The sequence below is a fragment of the Osmia lignaria genome, chromosome 5 (assembly GCF_051020975.1).
Source record: "Osmia lignaria lignaria isolate PbOS001 chromosome 5, iyOsmLign1, whole genome shotgun sequence".
Lineage (NCBI taxonomy): Eukaryota > Metazoa > Arthropoda > Insecta > Hymenoptera > Megachilidae > Osmia > Osmia lignaria.
This window is the reverse complement of record NC_135036.1, coordinates 9,257,116-9,280,663: the sequence shown is the minus strand read 5'-3', so window position 1 is coordinate 9,280,663 and position 23,548 is coordinate 9,257,116. Positions and strand designations below refer to the sequence as shown.

Genomic DNA, 23,548 nt, shown 5'->3' with positions numbered 1-23,548 from the left:
ATGTCCACCCTTTGTGCAGGCTCTTCTGCGGTCGCGGGACACCACCCTATGACGGCACGATTACACACTGTGGCCCGTTTACGGTCGCCTCTATCCCGTTTCCAAAAATCCCCACCGCGGCCTGTGGACGCGTGAACGACAAGAACGAGAATCGGCGGTCACCTACGGGGCTGGATAATGTGCTGTAAATGACACGCGAATCATCCCCTTCGCGCCGTGACCTCTTCATTTTTTACTACCCCTTTCGCAGCGAGGGTTCAGCTAATTCATAAACGAGTAATCATTCTCCGACACAGTTTTAGATTTACAATTACCTTTCGTCGGACCTATATAACGCTCGTACTACTTGAGCGATTAAAACGCAAATTAATTATACAAACGAAGAAATGTCGAGCTCCTTAAACCAATAACGAATACTGCAATTGATAAACGAGTAAATTGGAAAGAGGACGGTGGTTGGTTGAGGGAAATGCAGTGAACGCTTAGGCGTGAAAGAGCTCGGTCGCGATTCACGACACCAAGCGCGCGTGTCCCTCGATTAAAAATTAATCAAGCCCCAGGGCGGTCGGGCTCTTTTTCCTTCTTTTTTCCCTCAGTGTTTATTTTCTTTTCTTCTTTTTCTTTCGCGGAAGCTCTTTTGCGGTCACGGGACACCCCGGGGTACGTGGTTAACGAGTAGTTACGGGCCGACCCTCTGCGGTTCCTCCACGCTGCTATGGCGTTCCGTATAGGAGGTTTACCTATATTTAGCCCGATAAAAATACCATCGCGCCTCCCGCATGACGGCCTCCTGGCCCGCCATTCCCGATTTAAACTTCTACCGAGTCCCGAAACGAAACGGCGACCGCTTCCACGCGATCATCGTTCTCGCGAATCGACGATGCCTTATCGAACCGATAACGAACCTCCTCTCGAATCACCGCTCGATTATCTCGGTATTTCCTCGAATGGAATTCTTTACGAATTTTTATTCCGACTGTTTGAAATGAAATAATTTAATGTTTCCTGGTTCGTCCGTCGATTCTTAACGCATTCTCAACGTATATAGTCGTTGCGATTATGCACGAGTTTGCCTCTCGTTATTTTCAAACGTAAGTGGAACGACAGATTATTTTTCCCGATCGCCAACCAGTCAAACAATGACTCTCTTTATTACTCACGACGTTATCAATTAACAGCGTAGCTCTGATGTAACGGTTGAATATCGAAGCGCTTCATTTCTTGACAATTCAATGTCACTATTTGCCTACTTTATCAGTTTCGACGGTATCTCGAAAATTAATACGTACTTGTAACCGCGCTGAAATAAAATTACTTCATTCGAGTAATTTTCCTTGAGGAAATCAACATAACCGAAGACTCGACGCACCGATAGGAAAGTCGTACACGTATGCTTTCACGCGAGTGACTGCATAGATAATTTCCAGTCGAATCATGCGAGAGTCAAAGGGTTCAAATCGCTCAAAACGAAGGATGATCACAGGTTTCTTCTGATTTTTTTTCTTTCGTTTTTTTCTTTCATAATTGTCAGTCAGATGAAAATCTAGCCATTCGATTGGACGTTCCTGAATGTCTGACTGGCGCGGTTATGAGCTAACTACGTCCTCGGTGGTCTTCGTTGCGCAATGATAACGATGACAAAGACTTCAATGACAACAACACTGCGATAATAACATCGCAGGGCTCGAACGATGCTTTTTCACGCTTCTTGCAAATCTTCTTCAAGAAATTCGCGTTAACCCTTCTACCCTGTCCTCGATAGGAAAACAGAATCAAACTTGTTATACTTAATTATCTAATCTCACGTTACACAATACTGAAATTTTCTGATTTACTTGAATTTTCCACACGAAATTTAGGAATAAAGATAACGCGTTAAGTGGCACGTTGAAAATGAACACGTGTAGCGAGACGCTTAATAATAGTTATTAAGGGTGTGATAATCGAACGTGCCTTTGATCGGCATAATTCCTTTCTCGTTGCAACGCGTGTTGCACACGGCTGTTTAAAATCGTCATTGAAAAATTTCAAGGAACGTGTGTGTACTCAGTGATTTCGCGGAGTATGAGATAAGAAGGAACGGGTTAAAGAGATTGGCAGGCTATCCCTGTCAGTGGAACGTTCTATTATTAAATATCACGCTGCTTAGTTTCGGCGCAGAGATAAGGCGCGTGTGTCGGTCGTAACTAAACTCTGCTTCGGCGCGGAAAAGAGCGAAAAAATGGAAAGAAGAGAGGGAGAATCAGTCGTCGTGACAGGTAGTGCAGGTGAGCAGTTGCGTAATTAGTCGAGGTTCAGCTAGGTGTTGCTTCGTCGCTTCTGGTGGGGGAGGAGGCTTCTAACGAGTCGCGCTCTTCGCCAATGGACATGACTCTTTTCTAGCGTAATCTCCTCGTTTTTTTTTTCTTCTTCTTCTCCCGATTCTTCGCCTCCGACACCCATTTTGAAACGGTTAAACGAGCTTAGAAGCGTTGAAAACCGTGGAGAGAAAAAGAAAAAATGTATTTTCCTTCTGGCCAGGTCAAACGAAAGAAGACGAAGTTCGCGGCGGTCGATCGGTGGTTCCCATGCTTCGTTACGCGGTCTCTAATAAATTTATGTGGCCACGATAAATATTCAGGCGTCGCTGCGATTTTAATTGATATAACGAGGGAATATTCATGAGGGAAATTAGAGAGGGAGGGCTCAATTTATGCGTCTCGCGGATTCTCTGCCTTCCACGGAGAGTCGGCCTCGTTTCATGCGTAAATTCACTATCGCTCGGTCTGTGTGGGTGTATCGTCGAACTGGTGACACTACAAACCGTGGATCCCAGGAATAATTCACTGACGTGTCCATAGTGTTGCGCGACATTTTGCAAACCGCGTTTACACTGGCTTTGCGCATCGAGAGAAACAGGGAAACAAGGGGGACGCAGGTGGTTGAACGTTCTTTGGTCCTCACGACACTTTGTGCTTTGTTAATAACCTACTAGAAACATGAAATTAAAGGGACTCCTTCGTCAGATCATTTTCTTTTTAAAGGATATTCCTCGTGGAATTTCGTAAAATTGTTTAAAGCGAAGGACGATTAGTCGAATCATCTGGAATCTACTTTTGGAGACCGTATGCGTAGCTCGAACATCGACTTCCTGGGGTGGAACTATTTTTGGAGATCGTACGTGACTTTACTTTCCACGTTAGGTTTATCGTCTAGTAACCAGTCGAGTAGATTTTCTTGTTCCATCGTCTACAAATTTCAGGCGTATCCAGTTAGATTTTCATTCTTTAAAAGTATCTCGAATACCGATCTTCGAAAGATACTTCTCTATAATTTTCATTCACACCTGTTCCGACTGCTTACCGTGTATAATCGTCATAATAACTTCGTCATAATTTATCGCGCTAGAATCAGTAGCTTAATAAGATTTCTCGCAGTGGTTGTCTGGAGATATCCGATCCTTTCAATGGCTTGTCACAAGCAGCCCACTCGATTTGAAATATTGCCGTCGCGTAAAATCTCGGTCATAGGTTTAACAGCTAGCACGCGTCTGATGAGAAATAGGTTGTTTTACACAGAAAAATAATTCAACATATAAAAGTTTCTCAACGATTGCATTTTATTTTTATTATTTTACAAATGACAGTATAACGTTTAACGCTGACGATACGAGTTCGCGGACGCTCATGGAAAGACGGAACGGTCGGGAGGAAGGTGGTCGCGAAATTTCAAGACATTCATCACAGTCAACTCGGGAACCGTGAAGAAGCATAGGACGAGCCTATCTTGGCATCGGTCTTGCGCCAGCCCGAATAGATCAAACCGCGCGCGGATTATTTTTAGATCCGCTCGACCAGCCGACCGATTATTCCCCGCTAAATCATAACTTTCCTTCCCTTTTCTCCGCAACGAAGAGCCGTCTCACCCGCGTGGCGGAAATAAATTAATCGAAGGCCACTGCCCTTTGCCGTATCAGAATTAGTCCGGACGGATTTCTCAGACCCTGACGAGTCTCGAGAACACAGCCAGCAAATTCCTCTTCGAAACAAACTTCTTAGTCCTCTTTGTATCCCGTTCGTAATTCGAAAGGGATATTTTAACCCTTTCTCCGTACTTATGATATTTTTACACGCGGTTCGGAGCGAAAGGGTTCATTTCACTTGCAAACCATCCGTCCGTCTGCTTTTTTTTTTCGAGTTTAAACATTCAGCTCGGAGTGTTTTGCACGCGTCAAACTGTCACTCGGACAGGCGATTTAAAATCTGCTCGAACAACGATCGGAAGAGGGAAAAGGTGGAGCCGATGGCCGGGGACAGGGCACGTGCCACGCGATATTGTAACAGCGGTTCGTGTCGGTTCAAACGACACCTCGTCTCACCTTAACGGATCGCGCTTCTTCACGCTTGTCATGACTCGCTACGGCACGCTCAGCCGCGGATAATGTACAGCTCGCATCTCAAACGATCCCACGTTCCACGAGCAACGGGTTGGATTTAAATTCGACGCGCTGTGCAATCGATTCGATCGATGTGAATTTTTCTCGATTCATTCAAATCGACGAATTTAGACGATTCTCTAAGATCTCATCTCGAGTATTAAAAGTAGCTGTGTGCAAATGCTGTCGGAAGGGAAGGGTTGAAAGCTCGTTCAGACTCGGACAATTGTCCGGGACGAGGGTGGAGGAGTGGCAAAAGTATCGACGAAAGCAGTGCACTTGCTACACGTGTTCAAGGAAGGCACGTGCCTCTCACCGCATCCGTCGTGACGCTCCTTCATCCGCGTCTCATGTTCCACTTGCTGCTGTTCCTCGAGACTCGACTCCGGTTCACCTTATCGTTACCGGATCGCGCTCGAATTAATTGCGAAATGTGTCTTAATTATTCCACACGATACGTGGGATCGAGAAACTGTCGGTTTAAAAATATATCCCTCTGTCGCTCGGTTTGAATCAACCCCAAATATTTCTACGCTATTTTTAAACGTCGTTTTTTATCATCCTGTCAAATTTCTCTCGATCAAGAGAAGGCTGTATCGACGAAAATTTCTGGACGCCCGATTAATGGAGACGTCTCGGTGGCGGCGTGCCTGTGTATACGCGCACACATTCTAAAATTGGCCTGCCAAGGCGTCGCGCCATGTTTACAGAAGAGACTCCGTCGATGTGTTCGGGTCGCGTCAGTAAGGCGGCACAGGACGAAGGATAGAACGGGTGCGTGGATCAGTCAGGAAGTCTCCTCGGTCAGGAGTACAACGGACCGGCCAGTCTTCTCGTCCGTTCGCCGAGGGACAACCGGGTCTTGGCTAATTCCGTCCTCGCACGTGCGTGCAAACAAACGCGGTGTTCTCCTTCTGCTTACGCAATGCACGAACGCGTTTGCGATCCACGAATTCACGTATTGTACCTTGAATGTACATTTCACTTTCTTCAAACCATTTACCCATTTAAATTTTAAAATCTTAATTATATTATATTTCAGAGCCTCGAGCACTATGAAATTAATGATCTTCTAATTGCGATTTAAAAATTAGGCAAAGGATAGGGTTGAAAAATATTACACGTCGAATTATGAATACACTAAAACAATTGTCAAAATGTTAGGATTCGTTTATTATAATAATTAATAAATTTATAGTTTTTCTTGATCCAGCTAGGAAATCGGGCAGCGAGACTTTGACTTCGATATTGTTTCTTTCTGGCAAGAGGAAAACTTGGCACGGCCCGAATGAATGTTCACTCTTTGGTTCTACGTCGACTTGGACGTTGTGTTTTATAGCGTTCGGGGTTTATTTAGAGCCCGCGCAAGCCGTCGTGTCTTCCGAAAGGTATTTCAGAGTGTCAGGAATCTGTTACGACGTTAGGCCAATAAAGGTTAGAATCATATATAAATACATCTTTCCTCGTGTTGACATTGTAACGTGGTTTCTTAACACGTGTAATAAGACGAGCCTTGTGTAATAACAAATCGTTTAATACCGTGTTGTATTTTTTTACACCCTACGTTAGAAGAGTACCGTGAAATGTTGGTTGAAATCGAACGCCGGGGTTCCAGCACCCCAAAAAACCATCCACCAGTTTCATTGAACGAAACCGAGGGGAGAGAGCAAACTTCCGAGGCTGTGCGGTAAAAACGAGCGCACCGTGCCAAAAAGAGGGTTGAAAGGGGAGGGACAGGGTGTTTAGCTAGAAGGGGTAACAGCAACAGGAAGAAACGTTTGTCCTCTGCAACTAACGTTCGAAACTTTTCAGTACATACGATTCTAAAATATTTTTATTTCACCTGGGTGCTGATATTTTGATTCGGAAAATATAATTTCATTTAAAAGTGATCAAAGAACGGCCGAAACTCGTCCCGTTGGTTTATGAAAAAATAAAGTTTGCGATCGGTATAACGTATCAAGGGATCCGAGAGGAAAGAAAGACGGGAAAAGAGGGAAACTAGACGGGCAACGAGGAAATCTACGGGGTAGCAGAGAGAGTAAGGGGTAAGAAGGAAGTTATGGAAGCGCCTGGGGGCCACGTTGGCCCGAGAATAGAGGGATGCTGGTAGAGGGAAGTGCTTCCTTTCTCATAATGCATGAAACGATGCCTGCTGCCTTCAGCGTTGCATTGTCGGCGTGCCACCTAACGACGTCCTTCGTCCTGGAATCATCCTACTTCACGCGACAGAGAGTCAAGTGCTCGATGCGCCGTGTCCTGGATCTCTCATCTTCAAATTAATCCTTGATGAAGGTAAAAGGAAAATACTTTTTTTTAAAAAAACAAGAACAGTTTACGAGAAATAATTTTCGTTCAGTGGAAAGGGTTAAATGTTTTAAATGTACAAAAAAATAATTTATTCTTCTTTCAACTTAGAAACACGGATTCTTCGGCGAGAATCAAACGGGACATTTCTGGCTTCTCTATTTGCTTCTACTTACTTCTCCGGCTTCCCCCCCTTGATAGATTATAAACCGCGAAGCTCGATCGGTGCCTCGTTTATCGCGGTGCTTAAGGATCCAGAAAGCTTCTACGAAATCTTTATTCCCCGTTGACGAACGTCCTCTTCCTTAAAAGCCTACCACTCGGCTAATGATTTCTCCTTCGATCTCTTCCGTAAATCCGTCCGTGCGGCTGGATTAGACGCGTAAAAGAAGATACGAGCCGGAATGATTCATTTCGGTGCCTTTACGAGCGGGTTATTAAACGGCGAACGGTTGCATTAGGGTAGGTAGGTAGGTGGGTCATTGGAGATATATCTCGGCCGGGTCGTGTAAAAATGGAATGGCGAAGGTGGAAGGAAATGCATCCTTCCTCGTAATGCACCAGGCAAGGCTAGATGCCTTTGGCGTTGCGTCCGTTACTTCCCTTCTTTCTTTTTTGCAAACGACGACATTCCTTGTATCACGAGGAAAATACCTGGCACCAGGTATACGATGGGTCGTGCCAGGATATGAAAGTTTGCTTAATGCCTTTTGCCTTCCCGTTAGGTTAGAATCAATTAGAATTCGAGGTACCAAAAAGTACGCGTATCAACTTCGATTCGTCTTGAATGAAATCCGCGAGATCGACCGACGCGGCAGAGCATGGTCAGAGCAGCTTTGCATTTTAGCAACGTAGACAAGGCCTTGCCCTCTTTAAGGCAATTAACGACTCAATCGGGATCAGGCTGATTGAGCCTTTATAAGGGCCTGGGGTACGCGTGGCCGGACTTGGCAATGCGCAGAATGCACTTGCCTGGCCGCATTTATTAACGCGGTGGCACGAACCCAATTAAGGACGAGCGAGCGAGGAAGCCGAGGATTTCTCGTCGCGTGTTGCATGCTTGGACCCCGCTCTACTCGCTTGCTGTTTCTCGCCTCATCTCTTCGAAAGTCACGAACCTGTCAATCCGATCCGCTTCCTCTCCCGCGGATGTACCGCATTCCTTGCCCGCAAATCTTTCGCCTCCCTTCGACATCCATCCGTCTATGATTTTCTCGTTGAGAAATCTTATCGATATTTCTTTACACTCGTTATCTAATTAAAACGGTTGTTAGTTCCGCGACCGAAAGTTCAGCGACGATACACGCTGGACAGCCACGAGCCGTCTGGTGCGTGGTCAGAGACAAGTGACGTTAATGCACAATAAATTAGCGGCCTCCCACACGCGGCTTACCAGCAACACGGCTCGGCTTACCTCTTCGACGTCTTAGTCTCGTGGAAAACTCATGGGATTTCGTTGTACAGTTTCTTTGTTTCCTTGATTATCGAGCACATTTTTCCGGATTGATTCACGCCTCGGTGATTTACACCTTTATCGGTGATTCATTGCTAGGTAGGTGATCGATAAGAGCGCGATAATAGAAACGAGTCTCCGCTGTGAAACAAAGTTATAGAATGATATTTTGAATGTATTTCTACACTCGAGTGATTAAATAATAATAGAACGCATTTCGACATCTTTCAGCAATTCCCTCAGAAATATTTATCACCGTCCCATTTCTTGTCGTGCGAAGTTCCTTTCAACGGTGGACAGATTTCGCGGGTGTTTAGAGGGAGAGAAAACAGGGATCGGGGATAATTTTCGATCGATCGATTCTCCCCTAAATCAGCGAGGTACGTCGAATAAACCCGTTGGAGGAGGTGGGTCGCGGAGCTTTCAGACGCGGCTCGTAAACCGGTATAAGCGTTCCAACCCCGTGGACAACGATGGACCGTGACACTACGGATTTATCGTGCCGTCACTTCCGTATAAATACTCCTAACGTGACGCCATAAACGGCACCCTTTCATCCTTCGTTCAAAACCATCGAGATCGCATTAATAAATTGTGCTATATTTTTAAGAAACTTAATTGAAATTTGTATTTTGAAATGGTGAAAAACGATAGAGCCGGGCAAGGGTTGTCGACACGGGATAGCCGGTTATTAACACGATCGTTAAAAGAAATTGCCAACCCGAAGCAACAACAAATGGCATTTTATGTAACGTTGTTCGAACGAGTGTAACTATTAAAGCCTGGCGTGATTCCAATTACAAAAGATCTCTCGAGTGACAAGAGATCACTCATCTTTCTCGCTCAACAGATGGCTGATGTCCTCTTTGGAATTCGACGGGTCAAACATCACCGTTAAACTTTCTTTTACTTCTTAACCGATGAATAAATTGTTGTAGCTGTCGCGTTTGTTAGAATTTCACGTGGACGCGAGAGGAAAAAGAGGAAACTGTAAGGAAACGTCGAGTGGATGACACACGAAAAAAAAAAAAGAAAAAGAAAAAGAAAGAAGGAGGGTAAATGATCGACGCTGGACCCGCGAGTTTTCTTCTTCTTTTTCTTTTTTAGTCTTTAGAACTCTTCGAAACCGGTTCCTCAAGTTCGTGTAACATCTTCGAGTCCAATAATCCCACGGCAATTTAACTGGAACAGATGTGTCATCGTTTTGTAACGTTTCGTTGTTACAATCTTCTGTTTTCCTTCGGTCTGAAGTTACGCGGCAAGAGTACGCGCTTTCCTACCGAACTTTCGTTCCGTCGATCGTTTCGTTATCGTACGTTGTTAATTATCAGCTATGCTTGTGTGCCTTTTGGACTCTCTCATTACCAGGAGGCATGCACCGCTAATTGATACCCGTAATCATTAGGGTCAGAGGCCAGGCGGAACGAACTAGCGACCACACCGTGAACCTCGCTGAATTTTACATTTTTTCTTTTATTGCTCGCGACGCGTAAAGACGCAATATTTGTTAATATTTCGTTGAATCTTTTGAGAAAAACAACAACAAAGATTCGTTGATTAATTTATTTCAATTTTCTACCCTTTATCATTAACAAAATAGCAAAGGTTACATTTGATTACACCGCGAGATGTCGGCTACCGATGACCCCTGTGACAATAAACGTGCGTTAAATTCACGATAAGACAGTCATCGTCGAATCGCAACGAACAGTGATAAATAAGCTGGAGAGTTTCGACGAAGCCTCGGTGTTCGCCTGGCAAACGTCGTCCTTGCGTCACACTGACGAAACGACTAATAATAAATCGGCATTAAAACAGAGAAGGAGATAAAGAGAAAAAATGAGGAATGAAACGCCCTTTGTATTTTAGTGAAAACGGGAGATTTTCGAATTTACAGAGGAGCGAAAGCAGGGAAACGGAGCGTTTCTGATACAAAAGCGGGGACCAACCGCGAATGCGTGTTTCGCGGTTCGTTCCGTATCGATGGCGAAATGAGAATCTCTTTTCTTTCTATTCTAGACGGCCGTTTCGCCTGGCCTGGCCTGGCTTGGCCTGCGATTTCGTCATAGAGAACGGTGAAACGCCACATGCTAGCCTCCTCTCGACGCAACCAACACGCTCCGCGGTGAAATGATCTCGCGTTTAGCGCGAACAAATAAATGGATGGATCCAGGAAGAGAGGAGGCTGCACCAAGTCGCGGCCTATATCGATCTTTTCCCATTCTCTTAGCTTTTCCAGAAAATATCGTCTCTTTGTTTAACCACGACCGGCATGGAAAAATGTCCTCCCAGTGTACGTTATTTCATTGACTTCTGATCGGAAAAATTCTGACAACGTGACATTTTCACGAGAACGAAACACCTGACGGTGAGTTTTATTTTTAACACTGAAAATTCGAACACTCCGCCCTCATTGATTCCTCGTGTTGCCTTTCAATTAAGATTCTGTCGTTACCAAGAGTTGGTCAAAACATTGAACATAATTTTAATTACTTAGGATATTCGAGAGAAATGCAATTTAAGGAGCGCGCAAGCGAAATGAATGAATTTCATTAAATAGTTTGATTCCTCTTCGAATTTTTCCACCTTACGGCAAAGCGCGGAAATTGTTGCCAACGATGTGTTTTATCGTGCAGTATAGAGGGTAAAGGGTTAAGTAACTGTCGTGCAGGGGCGATAAATTGCGTGAAGCAGCAAATAGACGTAAACTCGATTCGTGGTAAAGTGCAAACCCTCAAACTCGTTCTACCGTACACACCGCTTTTTGGCCAGTCTGAACGCGTAACGAAAGGGTTAAACGTTGATCAACTCTGGCTACCGGTACTAGAGCGGTAAACTTTTCCCGGTCCGATGGGGATCGTTTGAAAATTCCTTGGTTTAAGGAACGCCGAGAGAAGGTACGTGAATTAAATCGAGTATAATCGCGAGAAGAGAAGCCACGATTGGAGGTACGTTTTGCTCGGCATTTCGTCACGGAGAGGCGCACCACCGTTCACTTTTCCAGCAATGGCCACTGGCCGAGTTGAACGCGAACCGGCGTGGCACGCTGATTATTGCTCTTTTATGGCTGGCACACATCGTACGACCAACGTGGTTTTCTCCGGTTCGCTTAACAAGTCGGATCGCTTTCTGTTCCCACGAGCAAACTTCGGACGAATTCCACGACTCGGTGTACACCAGCGATCTCGAGGAAGATTTATCAATAGTCTAATCGATTTTTCATTAATTCGATCCTTAGAATTTCTTTCTGAAATATAGAAAACGCAGAGAGTCGACTCGCGTTTAATTAACAGACGATGAAAAAAAGAGAAAAAAAAAAACTATGATAGAAGGATGAATCGAGGATAAAGTATCGTTGCTGGTGAACATAAATCGCGAGAGCGACGGTGCGATTACTGCTGCGCCAGCGACGAAAGTATAAGGGACTTGCTGTTGGAAAGCTGACTTGCTCTTTACTTTCTGCGTGTAATCTAATGGAACAGTTCGCGATTGCTTTATTTTAATTGCGATTAAAAATAATAGAAATGATTTTTCCCTCAGCAACAGGTTCTCGAGGGTTTCGATCGTTCAACTTCAATTGAGATTCTTCCGAAGTAGATAAATCGATTAACAACTCTATGAACGATAACGGAAGAGCTTCGTTTACCTGCTGAATATAATTTCTCGCTAAAACTGGATCGACTTTTCGAGTAGTCGAATTTTAAAAGTTCCTCATCTCGACTGGTCGAAAATAGTGTAGATAAGCATCTCGGTCATTGAAAGATCGAGAAAGTCAATTATCGACGAAAGTATCGGCACGCCTTTCCTTTTCTTTTCCACGTTCAATGAAACTGTAGTTTCAATTATCGACACGATTACTCGGCTCGTGTCAGAGATCGATAAATGCACGCTCTTATCGGACAGGAACGTTACGTAACGACGTATTCCTCCTCTGATAAGCCGTGCCGTGTGTTTTTCTCAGTTTTATAACTCGTAGGGTCAATAATTGAGATGGTTTCTTCGGCCGGTACCCGAAGGAAGAAGCGGAACTAATAAAACGATCCATTCTACGATTGTGTAACACGTTTTTCTTTTCTTTTCGAGTAAATTTTTACGAGCGACCATCACGGCCGGCGAATGAAGAGGATTCTGGTATCGGCGCGATGCAAATTCTTCCTCGTAAACTGGACAATTTCTGTAGCGAAAGGGTTCCTCGGATAGATTGCCGTTCAATTTGCGATAGTTTCGCGCGGGAACGCGACCTGTCGCGCGTTTAAGGCGCTGCATAAAAGCAACGAGCCGATAAATCCTAAAGTAACGAGCTCTCTTGCGTTTTTATAGAGACGTTCCTTGCCGCTTGTCACGGTGGTTCCGCTTTTCCTTAAAACAACCTTCGTAAACATTCCTTAAACCGTTTCTCGCCATCAGCGCAATTCTGGAAAATCGAGTAGGTAGCGGAATAAAAATTTGTCGAACAAGTCTATCGATGAAATTTTCTTAAATAAAAACCGTAGATCTCTGTAAAAAGTAACGAATTTAATAGTAATCATACTCACGAAAATCGTATTCATAATCTTTTAATATATCCCCCTTACGGAATCAATGATTTTAACGATTAGAAAATTAGAGCAAAGTTGCTCGGAAAAATCCCACTTGAGGCCGTGAAGCTTACACGTGTACGTCGCGTTTCGTTAGCCCCCTTCCCGAGGGTCTCTCCCGCAAGACCGACGCTCATCCCCTGGGCTTACGTATTCACACCGACGCTTTCGTCCCTAGCGATGGCTTTAACGCTCTTTCAATCGCTTTCAGTTTACCTTGAAAACTTCCGCTAGATTCCGCGATTAATCAACCGAGTCGGACATTGTCTATCGGTCGATCTGCGATAACAAGTAACATCCCGAACAATGGTTGTAAAATGATTTCCATAGAAATCTAAACGCGTATACTTCTCCTTTGAGAATGGACGAAAGGTAAAGGGGATGATAGAACAAAGAAATAAGTAATATTAACTCCTAGGTGACGAAGGAACACGTTTCGGCAATCACGTTGTTGGCGATTCCTCCTCCCCTCGTATCAATCGGAATAATATTCGAAGCGACTCGAAAGCAGTGCGTGCTAGCAAATCGCTCGGAAACTCGCGAGACAGGAATTCGAATGGCCATCGCTACTCAGCACCGGTTGTGTAGCCTCCGTGTCGCTCTTTACGTGTGTGTGCGCGCGCGATTCTTCTATATATAGACTTCGAAAGGGGGGTTAGCATGACTCCCCAGCATTGATCGCAGTGCCACCCCATGAGCAACCCCTAATAACACCCCGTTCCTCCCTCCGCGCACCAGACTCACCCTCGACCAGCCACCCTCCTCCAGTCTGAACTGCGCCCTTTGCTAACCCAATCTGAGACCCCTGCAGGCGACGGCTCTCAACCAGCGGGTTCCTGCACCTTCTTCCATGACCAGCTGGCCGGTCAGCTGATTTCCTGCCGACGCGACGCGACCCGCCGCACCGGGGACACCCATTAGCCGCGCCAACTAAACCTATTAACTCCCACGAGTTGATAACGACCGTGTACCCGGTGAGCGAACCTCATCGAAAATCCCGCGGCGACACTCTGCTTTCCCCGTGCTTTCTAAGCGTTTCGCGGTTCTCCTTCGGACGCGTTCGACGGAAGATCGAGTCGAGAATGGATAAAAGAAAATTTAGCGATGCGAGATCGGTCAGCGAAAATGTGACACACGACGCTCGCCGCTGAAAGTTTTTCATTCACCGGGATTAGTTCCGTATCGGGAGGAACGATCTGTCACGATCATTCGCGGGGAACGGCAGAGAAGAAGGAAAAAATTCTGGGGAGCGTGCAACCGAACCCGCCGCTCTGCCGTGCGACGAATTAATTAGTTCGATCGTGGCGGGCACGTCTTGAACGAGAGAGAGATACTTGGTGAGTACCACGCGAGCCGGTTTCGGATTATTGCACGCGGCTACACGCCGCGTACGTGCCTCACGTGAAATTACGTTGTCGGCTAAATTAGCGCGTTTCCATTCTGTTTTATGTTACGCCACACGCTCGATCTGTCAACCAGCACTCGTGTCTCTTTTCCTATATGACAGTTTCGCCAGTGATCGAAATTGAAAAAAAAAAAAAAAAAAAGAAAAAGATGTGTCTCGATTTGGAAAATGATTAATTATAATTATCAGGCCGAGCTTCGATCGGTAACCAATAATACCTGGTTTATTATTAATCCTTCGCTTGTTTATTTATAAATAAACAGGCGACCTAAAAATTTTTCATACGTATTATTCGATCGATACCACATTCACGCGTTTCGAACTAAAATAAGCCGATTAATTATAGACGAACGTGTGTTAACCTTTGTTTCGACGCGCTAACCGACCGATGAAAAAGTTAACGTAATTCGAGCCGGTTAATAATCAACTTTGTTTTCGCTTCGTTAAATGTCGACTCTCTCGTAGGTATTAAAAAATTGAACGAACAAGGGAAACTTGGGGTTGGAAAAGAAACGAGATATAGAGAGAAATAAAGCAGTAGATTTTCGGTGAATCGCTCAGGATCAAGATGAATCAGAACACGAATGGGAGGAGAAATTTGTCGAGCTCGTCCCTGGTGAACCATGTACGACAGTAGGTTACCCTTGCAACCCTTGAGCCTCGACCCTTCCCTGGTAAATTCACCCCGCTGAGTGTACACACACGCAGGAACGGCAGTGACGTGTCGTCAGGTCCCACAGCGGTGATTCTCCGGAGACTAGAAAGGCCAAGTTCTTTCTGGCACGATCGATCTTTCCAACGACATGCACCATTCTCGTTTTATCGTGTTCGTAACAGTGAAATCTCGTTCGAACCTACGTTTCATTGTTCGATTATATAGCTAAAGGTAAAAGGTTGCAAGGTTTCAACCCGATAAACGTAAACAACGATAAAGGGAACTAAGTACCGTGGATCGCCGATTCTCCGGACGAAAAACAGGATAATCATCGAACCAGTCGGAATCGCGACACGGCACGCGTCGAAGTGTATCGCGGTTGGCACGTGTAAGTTTCGCGATCGAACGCGTTCGAACACCGTTAATGGACCGGTGTCGATATTAAAATCGATAACAATTCCGGAGAACGGTGGAGCCGGCTGTCAGCTGCCTGCCAACGGTCAGTCGAACGCTAATATTTTGATGCCACCAATCAATTGTCCGTATTACGAGCACGCATTACAGTGCAAATCCAATTTTCAAGAATTAGTCTGTCGTTCGACGATACGGAGGGGTGTACCGTGTTCGCGTTTCGATAGATCCGATGGATTCATTTCGTTATGACATTGTTACTACAAAATTTGTTCTTCCTATTAATGGAAGACGGAAAGGATAAATTGCTGGTGAAAAAATTAAATACCGTTGCAAATCACTTTAGAATTTCCAGTGGATCGGTTCCATCGAATCGCAAACGAAGATCCTAAGTCAAGGTGTTAGATTTCAAAGGAATTCGAAGGAAAATTGCCACGAAGCAAGCTAGATTGAGTATGTTAGCGATCGTTGTTTCCTCGGTGAAAGTCGTAAGTTTCGTGTTCGCGAATCTGTGCCACGTTTCGTCGATTTCGTTGCATTGCTCGAGGCGGCTTACGAAAGTCCGCGTTTGCACGTTGAACCCCCTTCGGTTTACATGCATGCGACACGCGACCCACACCAGAGAACACACTGTACACAGCACACCTAACATGACCGATCGGTCTGATCTGACAGATCGTTGCCTGTCCCCAGGAGGCACACTCCGTACTTTGGCCAACCGGACTACAGGCTCTACGAGTTGAACAAGAGGTTACAGCAGCGCACCGAGGTGAGTACATTATTTCATTTTCCATCATTTTTTCCTGTGTACCATTTCTTTTCCAAGTGTCGCGAAATAAAGAATCGTTATGGTGTTTCGAAACAAGGGGTGACGATGGTGTGGTGACACCTTGAAATCGCGACACTTGGAATGGAAATTATTTATTTTCTACAAAACTAGATTCTCTTCGATACGCTCGAAAGATAAAGTCGATAGAACTGAAGTATTCGTTGCGTAACTTTGCATCGATATTTTCAACAGGTGTACTTGCGGCAATTAGAAGACTATTGATTCTTAATTACGAATGTTAGAAAATTAATTTTTGCGCTGTTTCGAGTTTTCCTTCGCGATCGATTTAACGCCGGATTTATTAGGAGTTATGAAAGTCGCAGGCAATCGAAAGTCGCCCGATTCCGCGCATTGTAAAATTATCTGGCCCATATACAACGGCTAGATAAACTTGCTCTCCTTTCAGGGATTCCTGATAATAGCGATAAGATACAATCCACGGGAACGGATTATCGTTCGCGCACATGTCGTCTCGTTCCCCTGGACTATCGACTATCGAGTGTTCCGTCGATTTCAGCCAAGCTGGGATTAATAGATTTCCTGTGACTTTCGCAGAATCTACCGAAAACCTTAATTCCTTTTGATACGTACTTGAAATTCATTTTCATTATAATCTTTCGCTTATTTTAACGGGATAACGGTATGGTAAATTTATTGGATATAGAATAACTAAAAGGATTTTCTAGGATTTTCACGTGGCACTTGAACGTTTATCATTTTTTAGAGTGTCGGAATAAGTAACGTACAAATTATTCATGAATTTGAATTATCCGTTGCATCGATTTAATCGCAAGAAATCATATTATAGCGACCTCGAATCAATTAACGGAGCGCGACGAATCGATTTCGGCGCATTTGTTGCGCTAACAGCCGCGCGAATATTCTTTTTCTTGGAGGCAACAGTGATCAATGTGCCATTAGGACAAGGTAACGCGAAAAAAAAGGGAGGAGGGTAAAAGAGGCCGGGGTTAATGTGTCTTAATGAGCCTCCGATACCTAAGCAACGCGTTCATTAATCTCGCTGGGCCAGATGGACAACCGGTCTTCGCGATCTCGATATTATCAGCCTACTTGCTCGTTTACATTTGTCACGTGGCGAACATTCGTGTAAAAAAGTACCCTGCAATTAACCCTCTGTCATAGATCGAGCCATCGTTTCATTTCTTTCCTCGGAAGCTGCGCGAAAATTTGTCGAGTCAAAATTATTCTAATTACAATTAGAAACACATTTGTTAAAACGAAATGGAGCAATTTTTATCCGGATAACTCTGGTGACACAGAATAAATCCTTGGAAACGAATCTAATAAATACTTGCTAAATATCGTGCATCGCGATTAGGTCACGCGGAAAGCGATGCACTGACCTGCATTTCCAAGTGCAACGAGTGCACTGTGCACGCGTCGAGTCGCTAACGAGCTATGAAACAGAAAAGGCACACAACCATCGAAAATCCGTCGTCGGAAACCTCCACGAATCCGTGTAGGCTCGTTTTCGTTTCATCTACCTCATCCTTTGTCCTTGCACCCTCTCCGCTCCTCCGTCTATTTTTCTCTTATTATTTTCTTTCCGTCTCGAACCGCTTTTTTCACTCCTTCTTTTTCAATTCCTCCTGCAGGATCCTTTCTTCATCGTCCGAGCATTGTGTCCTGGTCAGGATCGTTCGAACCTACAAATACAATAATTTTCGCATAGCCTTACGTATCAGTTTCGGAATAATTATCCTATCGATTGAATTTCAAACGACGTTATTTATAGAACTACCCATTAAGATCTCAATCAATTTCATCTGGTAAGAAATGCCATACTCGTTTCATAGGCGACCTTGACCGTCCAGAGTGAAAATAAAATATCGACAGTAGTGTATCAGACCGTCATCGGGTCGAGGGAAATCATTAGTCACTCGAGAACTCGGTCATTATTGCCAGCACGCGCGTCCAGCCTGCCGAAACGTTTATGTATCATTTATTAACCTCGGCGGATAATTTCGACCGACTTTTGACCCCGCGCCTCCGCTAATCCTCTTCTCTAACCCTTTTATATTCTTTCGAACAAAGTTTCATCCTTGCTTTTCTTCGAGTTAGTGAAATATTTGAAAATTTCTCAAGCGACCGTTTAGTTTCCCTATTTTAATTTTTTCCTTCTTTTTTCAACCCTTCTGCTTCGATCCGTTTCGTTGTTCACTCTCGGCGAGCGATTCGTAGGAGTCGAGCAAACGACGTGGCGTGTTCGCGGGTCATAAATCATCTTTTGCCCGGCGTATCGTCGAATCTGCGGGTTGTCAGCGTGCGTGTGCACGGTTCACTGCTGTTCCTTCGACGACTTCCGTCAGAACCGCGTGAACACCGAGCTCGCCCGCTTCGCGCTCGTTCTGCTTCGAAGCGACGCGACGCGACACGACGCATTCGTCAAGCGGACACGGACCTCTCGGGACCAGCCCTCGAGCGCCTCGAGTGCTTTTCAACAATTCATTCGGAGACTTTGTTTCTGTCCCTGGGTGGTCTTGTTCGATTCATGGCTCCTCCAGCGATTCTGAATAATTCCGAAGGATTGCGGCTCGATCTTAAGTGCATAACTACGATTTAGGTTCGCCCCCGCAGTTCAGCGGGTCAAATCTGTTCGAACAAATCGTACCTCTTGCATGAACAATGTCTTCGAATCCCGGCAACGATGTCGAACGTAAGTCGTTGTAAAAGGGGAATTTAATTCGCGTTAATGAAATTGCCACCCAACACTTTCAATACACCCTAAATTACACCGATAAAGACATTTAATTACCTTGCGTCGTTTTTCGTGGTTCTCAAATTCATTCGACAAATTTTGTTTCCCGGTTTTTGTTGGTATCCAACGTCGAGAAAAATAAGAAAATAAAAAAAGATAGGAAATCGAATTTCACGAGGGTCGTAGAGGGGGATGAAAGGATTATTAACGATTGAGAGAACAGCAGCATTCGATGGCGGATCTTTACATTGCGGTCGCGAGGAGAGACTCTTGAACGTCTACGTGTACGTTACTGCGAAGTTTGCCGTAGTTTTGCCTACGTTGGGGTTACGTTCGTGTCGAGGGGGTGCCCGGGGGTTGGTTTGCGCGGTGCAAGAAGGAACTGGCTGGTAACAAAGCGAAAGAGAGCGAGAGACAAGGGGCGACGAGAGGGGAATTAAAATCAGGGAACACGCTGACTCGGTTATTTCGTCGTTTTTGTTTTAATTTTCGTTCCTTTCGCTAGAACGAGTTGCTCGCCGCGGAAACTTGGTTCCGTGAATTTGATTTGTTGCTGGGGAAAATGAAAAATTTTTCTGTGTTTCCGAGGAAAGAAAAGGAATGATATAGTTTCAAATAACGCTGATATTTCCGTGGTTCGATCGCGCCCCGTCCAACTTGTAAATCAGAGCCAGTCGAATTTCCGCGAAATCCGCTCGAACGCGGGGATTGCGAAAATCGGTGTAGGTTCGACAAGGTTTAGGCTGCGATTTTGCAACATACATAGAAAGAAATACTGGCACGCGTTCCGCTTCACCGAGCCGAAACTGCACGCCCGTTTCTTTCCACCGAGCTTCGTCACGTTCCACGGAATCAAATGCATCCGAAGTCTTTTCTCTTCGTTAACGAGACGTCAAAGCTGCAATTTTTCCTTCATACATTGTTTCATTTGATACTTAGAAAAAAATATATTTTTCAGTAATCATAAATTACGAACAAGGATGCATGCAGCTTTCAAAAGTTTCTTCAGCTTGCTTCTTCAGTTTCCTTTGTTATCCGGTTTAATATTTTTGACTTGGTGTAGCCAACGCGAAATGAATGTTTCAAAACGATCGCATCGATCGGAAGGTAAAGATTCCAAGCGTTGTTTTGTCACTCGGTACCGGAAGTACCACATGCTTTCTCCTCTGGTTCGTAGCTTTCTCGACAACCTGTCTTCTTCGTCGAATTAAACGAAACAATCGATTTATTAGCGATTCAATTTTTTTTTCTCTTCCATTTCTGCTCAATTTTCGAAGATAATCATTATCAAGATTCGTTATTCGGAAATTTTCCACTAGAAATAGCTCTTCCGCTATTTCGACCAACTTTTCCAGGTCTTTTTTTCTTTTCAAGGAAATGAAAGCAAATTCGATTCAATTCGGTTTAAACGAACAGCAAATTGAAACTATAATTAAATAGAATTCCCATTGTCCCGTTGCGCTGTATATTTTCTGAAAATCCATACGCAAGTCGTCGCGTTCCGATTGATTGTTTAATTGTTTGTGGATAAAATTCATTTGTTGACCGGTGTACGCATGACGGCCTAATCATTTTCATTCACGTTGAGAATTTATTCCTCAGAATCTCTGAAATTCCTGCGGAGAGTCTCATTTTCATTGTTGCACTTTGAAGAATATGAAAATGTACAGGGTGCATTCTCATCGTGACAGACGACATCTCATTTACCTTGGCTGGGTTTCGTAACCGAAAGTCGTGCCACTTCCCCATATTTTTGTCCACGACGAAATAATCGTATTTCCTCGCGATGGCGTGATCCCTTAAGACCTGGCTAATCAGACAGAAAAATTATTTCGTTCGTTATCTTTCGTTCTTCAATTTTTTACCATAATAGTGTTCAGTGGAGAAAAAAGGGGGCTTTTATACCGAAATCCGTGCGATTTATCGCGTTAAATCATGAGGGTAAGTTGCGAAAGGGTTAGACGTAATAAAAATCTAAATTCGAAGGAGTAATTTCGTAGGGAGAACGCGAAAGCGTAATTATTTCTCGGTGTATCGCGACATTTTCTTGCCAATCTTTTTTGCAACTTTGAGAGAACGCGGTCTCGTAATGTAGAGAATAGCGAGGGGTTTGGGGGAGGGCTGAAAGAGGGAGGGAAAGTTTTTAATAACGTGCAAGTCGTGGCTCGAAAAGTTCTAATTTTGAAAACAAGCTCGGGACGAGCTGTCGTACGCCGCTGTGAACATTCACCGACGCCGCGAGTATTCATCGCGAAAATCTATATTGCACAGCCTCGCAATTTTTCTGCCTTTGCTGCGCGCGCTACATCCTCCCCCCTGACTCGCTTCAAAACAGTCGAAATCGCGTAAATCCCCGATAATAAAGCGCTGATGAGAAATTCCCTGCTCAATTACTCGGCCCGGTCCGTCGAACGATCATGCTTGTCCCAGAATCGAGTAATTTTACGTCGGACCTAAGTGAACAACATCATTGACATTGTTCGGAACAATGTTGAAAAATTATATCGTAATCCTTAATTAGAGGAAAATTAAAATTAGCAGTACTTACATTTATCATCCTTCAGTTTACAATTCGTAAAATATTAAAATATAAAATTTTCCAGTGGATAATTCTTATTTGACAAATGTAAGTCAATATTATGACCCAATACGGTATCGAGCAAAGCTTGAATAAAAGATCCTGTTTAATCGCGGATTGAATCGCGTGTTCCGCGGTCGAAAAGAACACGGAAACAGACCACGGAGACAAACATTATCCTGGCTGTTCTTCCTGAAGCGTATCCTTCGAACGATGCTGTTTTTCCTTCGCACAATATCGTCAGGTACAGGCGAGCAAAGGGCGGTCCCGATGTTTACGTAAAAGTTTCCTCGGTATGCCGTAAGCCGTGGGGGTGGAAACGCGAAACAACGTGGAAGAACAACGAAACAGAAGAAGAAGAAGAAGAAGAAGAAGAAGAAGAAGAAGAAGAAGAAAAAGGAAATAAGATGATGCGAGAAGGTCAGATTTGCAAATTTTTCTCTCTAGGTTATCTGGAAAATTACTTTGTAATGTGGTTTCACAGCTGACGAAAATATTTTGTCGATTGTCCGAGAACAAGCAGCTTTTCATTATTCTACCATTCATTTTTCAGAATGTCAACTTTTAAGTAAGCTCGATATATTTTCCAACACTTAGTCGCGAACGCGAAACGAGGAGTCCGGTCAGTGACCAATCGGTTCCGCGACATTATTCGCAACGCGAGGAAAATTTTCAATCGCGAAACAACAACCCCATCGTGCGTTTTCGGTGTCGACCGCGACTCGAGCGAGCAAAAATAACGCATGCCGAGAAATTCATGGAATTATTCATCGACGCATCCGGTCGGGGTGTGCCTCTACCGCGTTGCTCGTGTTCATTTTGAAAAATATCTCGACGGAATATTCGCATCGATCAACGATACGAAGAAGCTGGAAAGAACGTATCGAGACTAGAACGGAGAACGTAGAATAAGTATAAATGGATAGTTAGGGTAATATTATCAAAGACGAATAATTATATCATTCTAAGTTCAGAAGCAAAATATTTCTTATTCATTTTCAGAAGTCGAAAATATTTTATTTTCAAGATGTAAAAGAATATCAATGAAACTTTCATAAAACTTTAGGCTTCAATTTAATATATCGTAAGTGTTAAAAGATTTCTGATAAATTGATTAATCTGTGTGAAAAAGCTTCTCAAGATAGTGGAGTATCGTTTTGAAAAGTGATTTTCGAATTAGAAAATATTTGAAGGAATATGCGAGTCACTGTGGTAGAAGAGTGACGGAACGAGAAAGTCGAGAGAAGAGAAGCGTAAGGGTCGGTTGAGAACCTCTATGGGAGCCTGGGTAATAAAATGAGGGCCCCTGCTCTCCCCCGGGGGTGGGGCCCCCTCGATAACCCATATTGTACCCCCCAACCCCTGGTTCTCCCACCCAGGCTCGCCCCTCTCGCCGCCGCCCCTGGCCGTATATACTACGATCGGCCGGAACAGTTTTGTCCTGGCTCGACTGTCCAGAGAGAAATCTCTTCCTTGCTATCCGCCACCCTTACCGTTCACGAAAATTTCTGAAAAATGATGGTTGTGTTACCAGGAATTTTCTCGATTTTTCCATATACTAATTATCCGGATCGATGATGATTAACCGGATCGAAATGATTTTCGTAAGAAAATCGAGAGGTGGAGCGCAGCGACAATACTTTCTCGCCGGCGTATATACACGATCATATACCACCCCTAGTCTCCCCACACCCCCCTAACAACAGTAGGGTGGTACAGTCCTGGTGAAAAGCCGACGGCAACCCCGGCACTGGTACAGCCAGCACAAAGACCGACGCCCAGCCGGGGTGAAAAATGGAAGGGAAAAAAAATGCAGTTGCAGAGAGGAATGAAAGAAAGAGAGAGGGTTGATAAGGACAGGAAGAGGGATGAAATTATTGGCGGTGAATCGTTTCTGGGACGAGGACCGGGAACAATTCTGATAATACATTTTTCTCTTCTGTTTTTCAAGTCCTTTTGTTGTTGTTGTTTGATTTTTCTTTCTTTTTTTTTTGAGAATCGATGCAGCTGCAACAAAGGTAACGAAGAATTGACAGGGAAGAAAGACAAGACGGTGCTCCTTTATTTTAATTAAATTTATTAATAATTAATAGAGAAACGTTAAAGGTGACAAAGAATTGACAAATGACGAAGAGATACAATTCCTGTTCGATTTTTGATAAAATTATTTATCCTATATGAAAGTGACGAAGACGAGACA

General features: G+C 44.2%; 1 protein-coding gene across 5 annotated transcripts in view; it reads left to right on the top strand.

Moving 5' to 3' along the window:
* Chi (LIM domain-binding protein 2 Chi) overlaps nt 1–23,548 on the top strand; it is an 85,964-nt gene that overhangs the window by 54,910 nt on the left and 7,506 nt on the right. For 3 of the 5 annotated variants that reach the window (XM_034325650.2, XM_034325648.2, XM_034325647.2), the window contains one exon: nt 15,898–15,991. In XM_034325650.2, the coding sequence (XP_034181541.2) occupies nt 15,898–15,991 (94 nt within the window). The remainder of the gene's footprint in view (nt 1–15,897; nt 15,992–23,548) is intronic. The other 2 variants (XM_034325652.2, XM_034325649.2) reach the window with 1 other exon arrangement.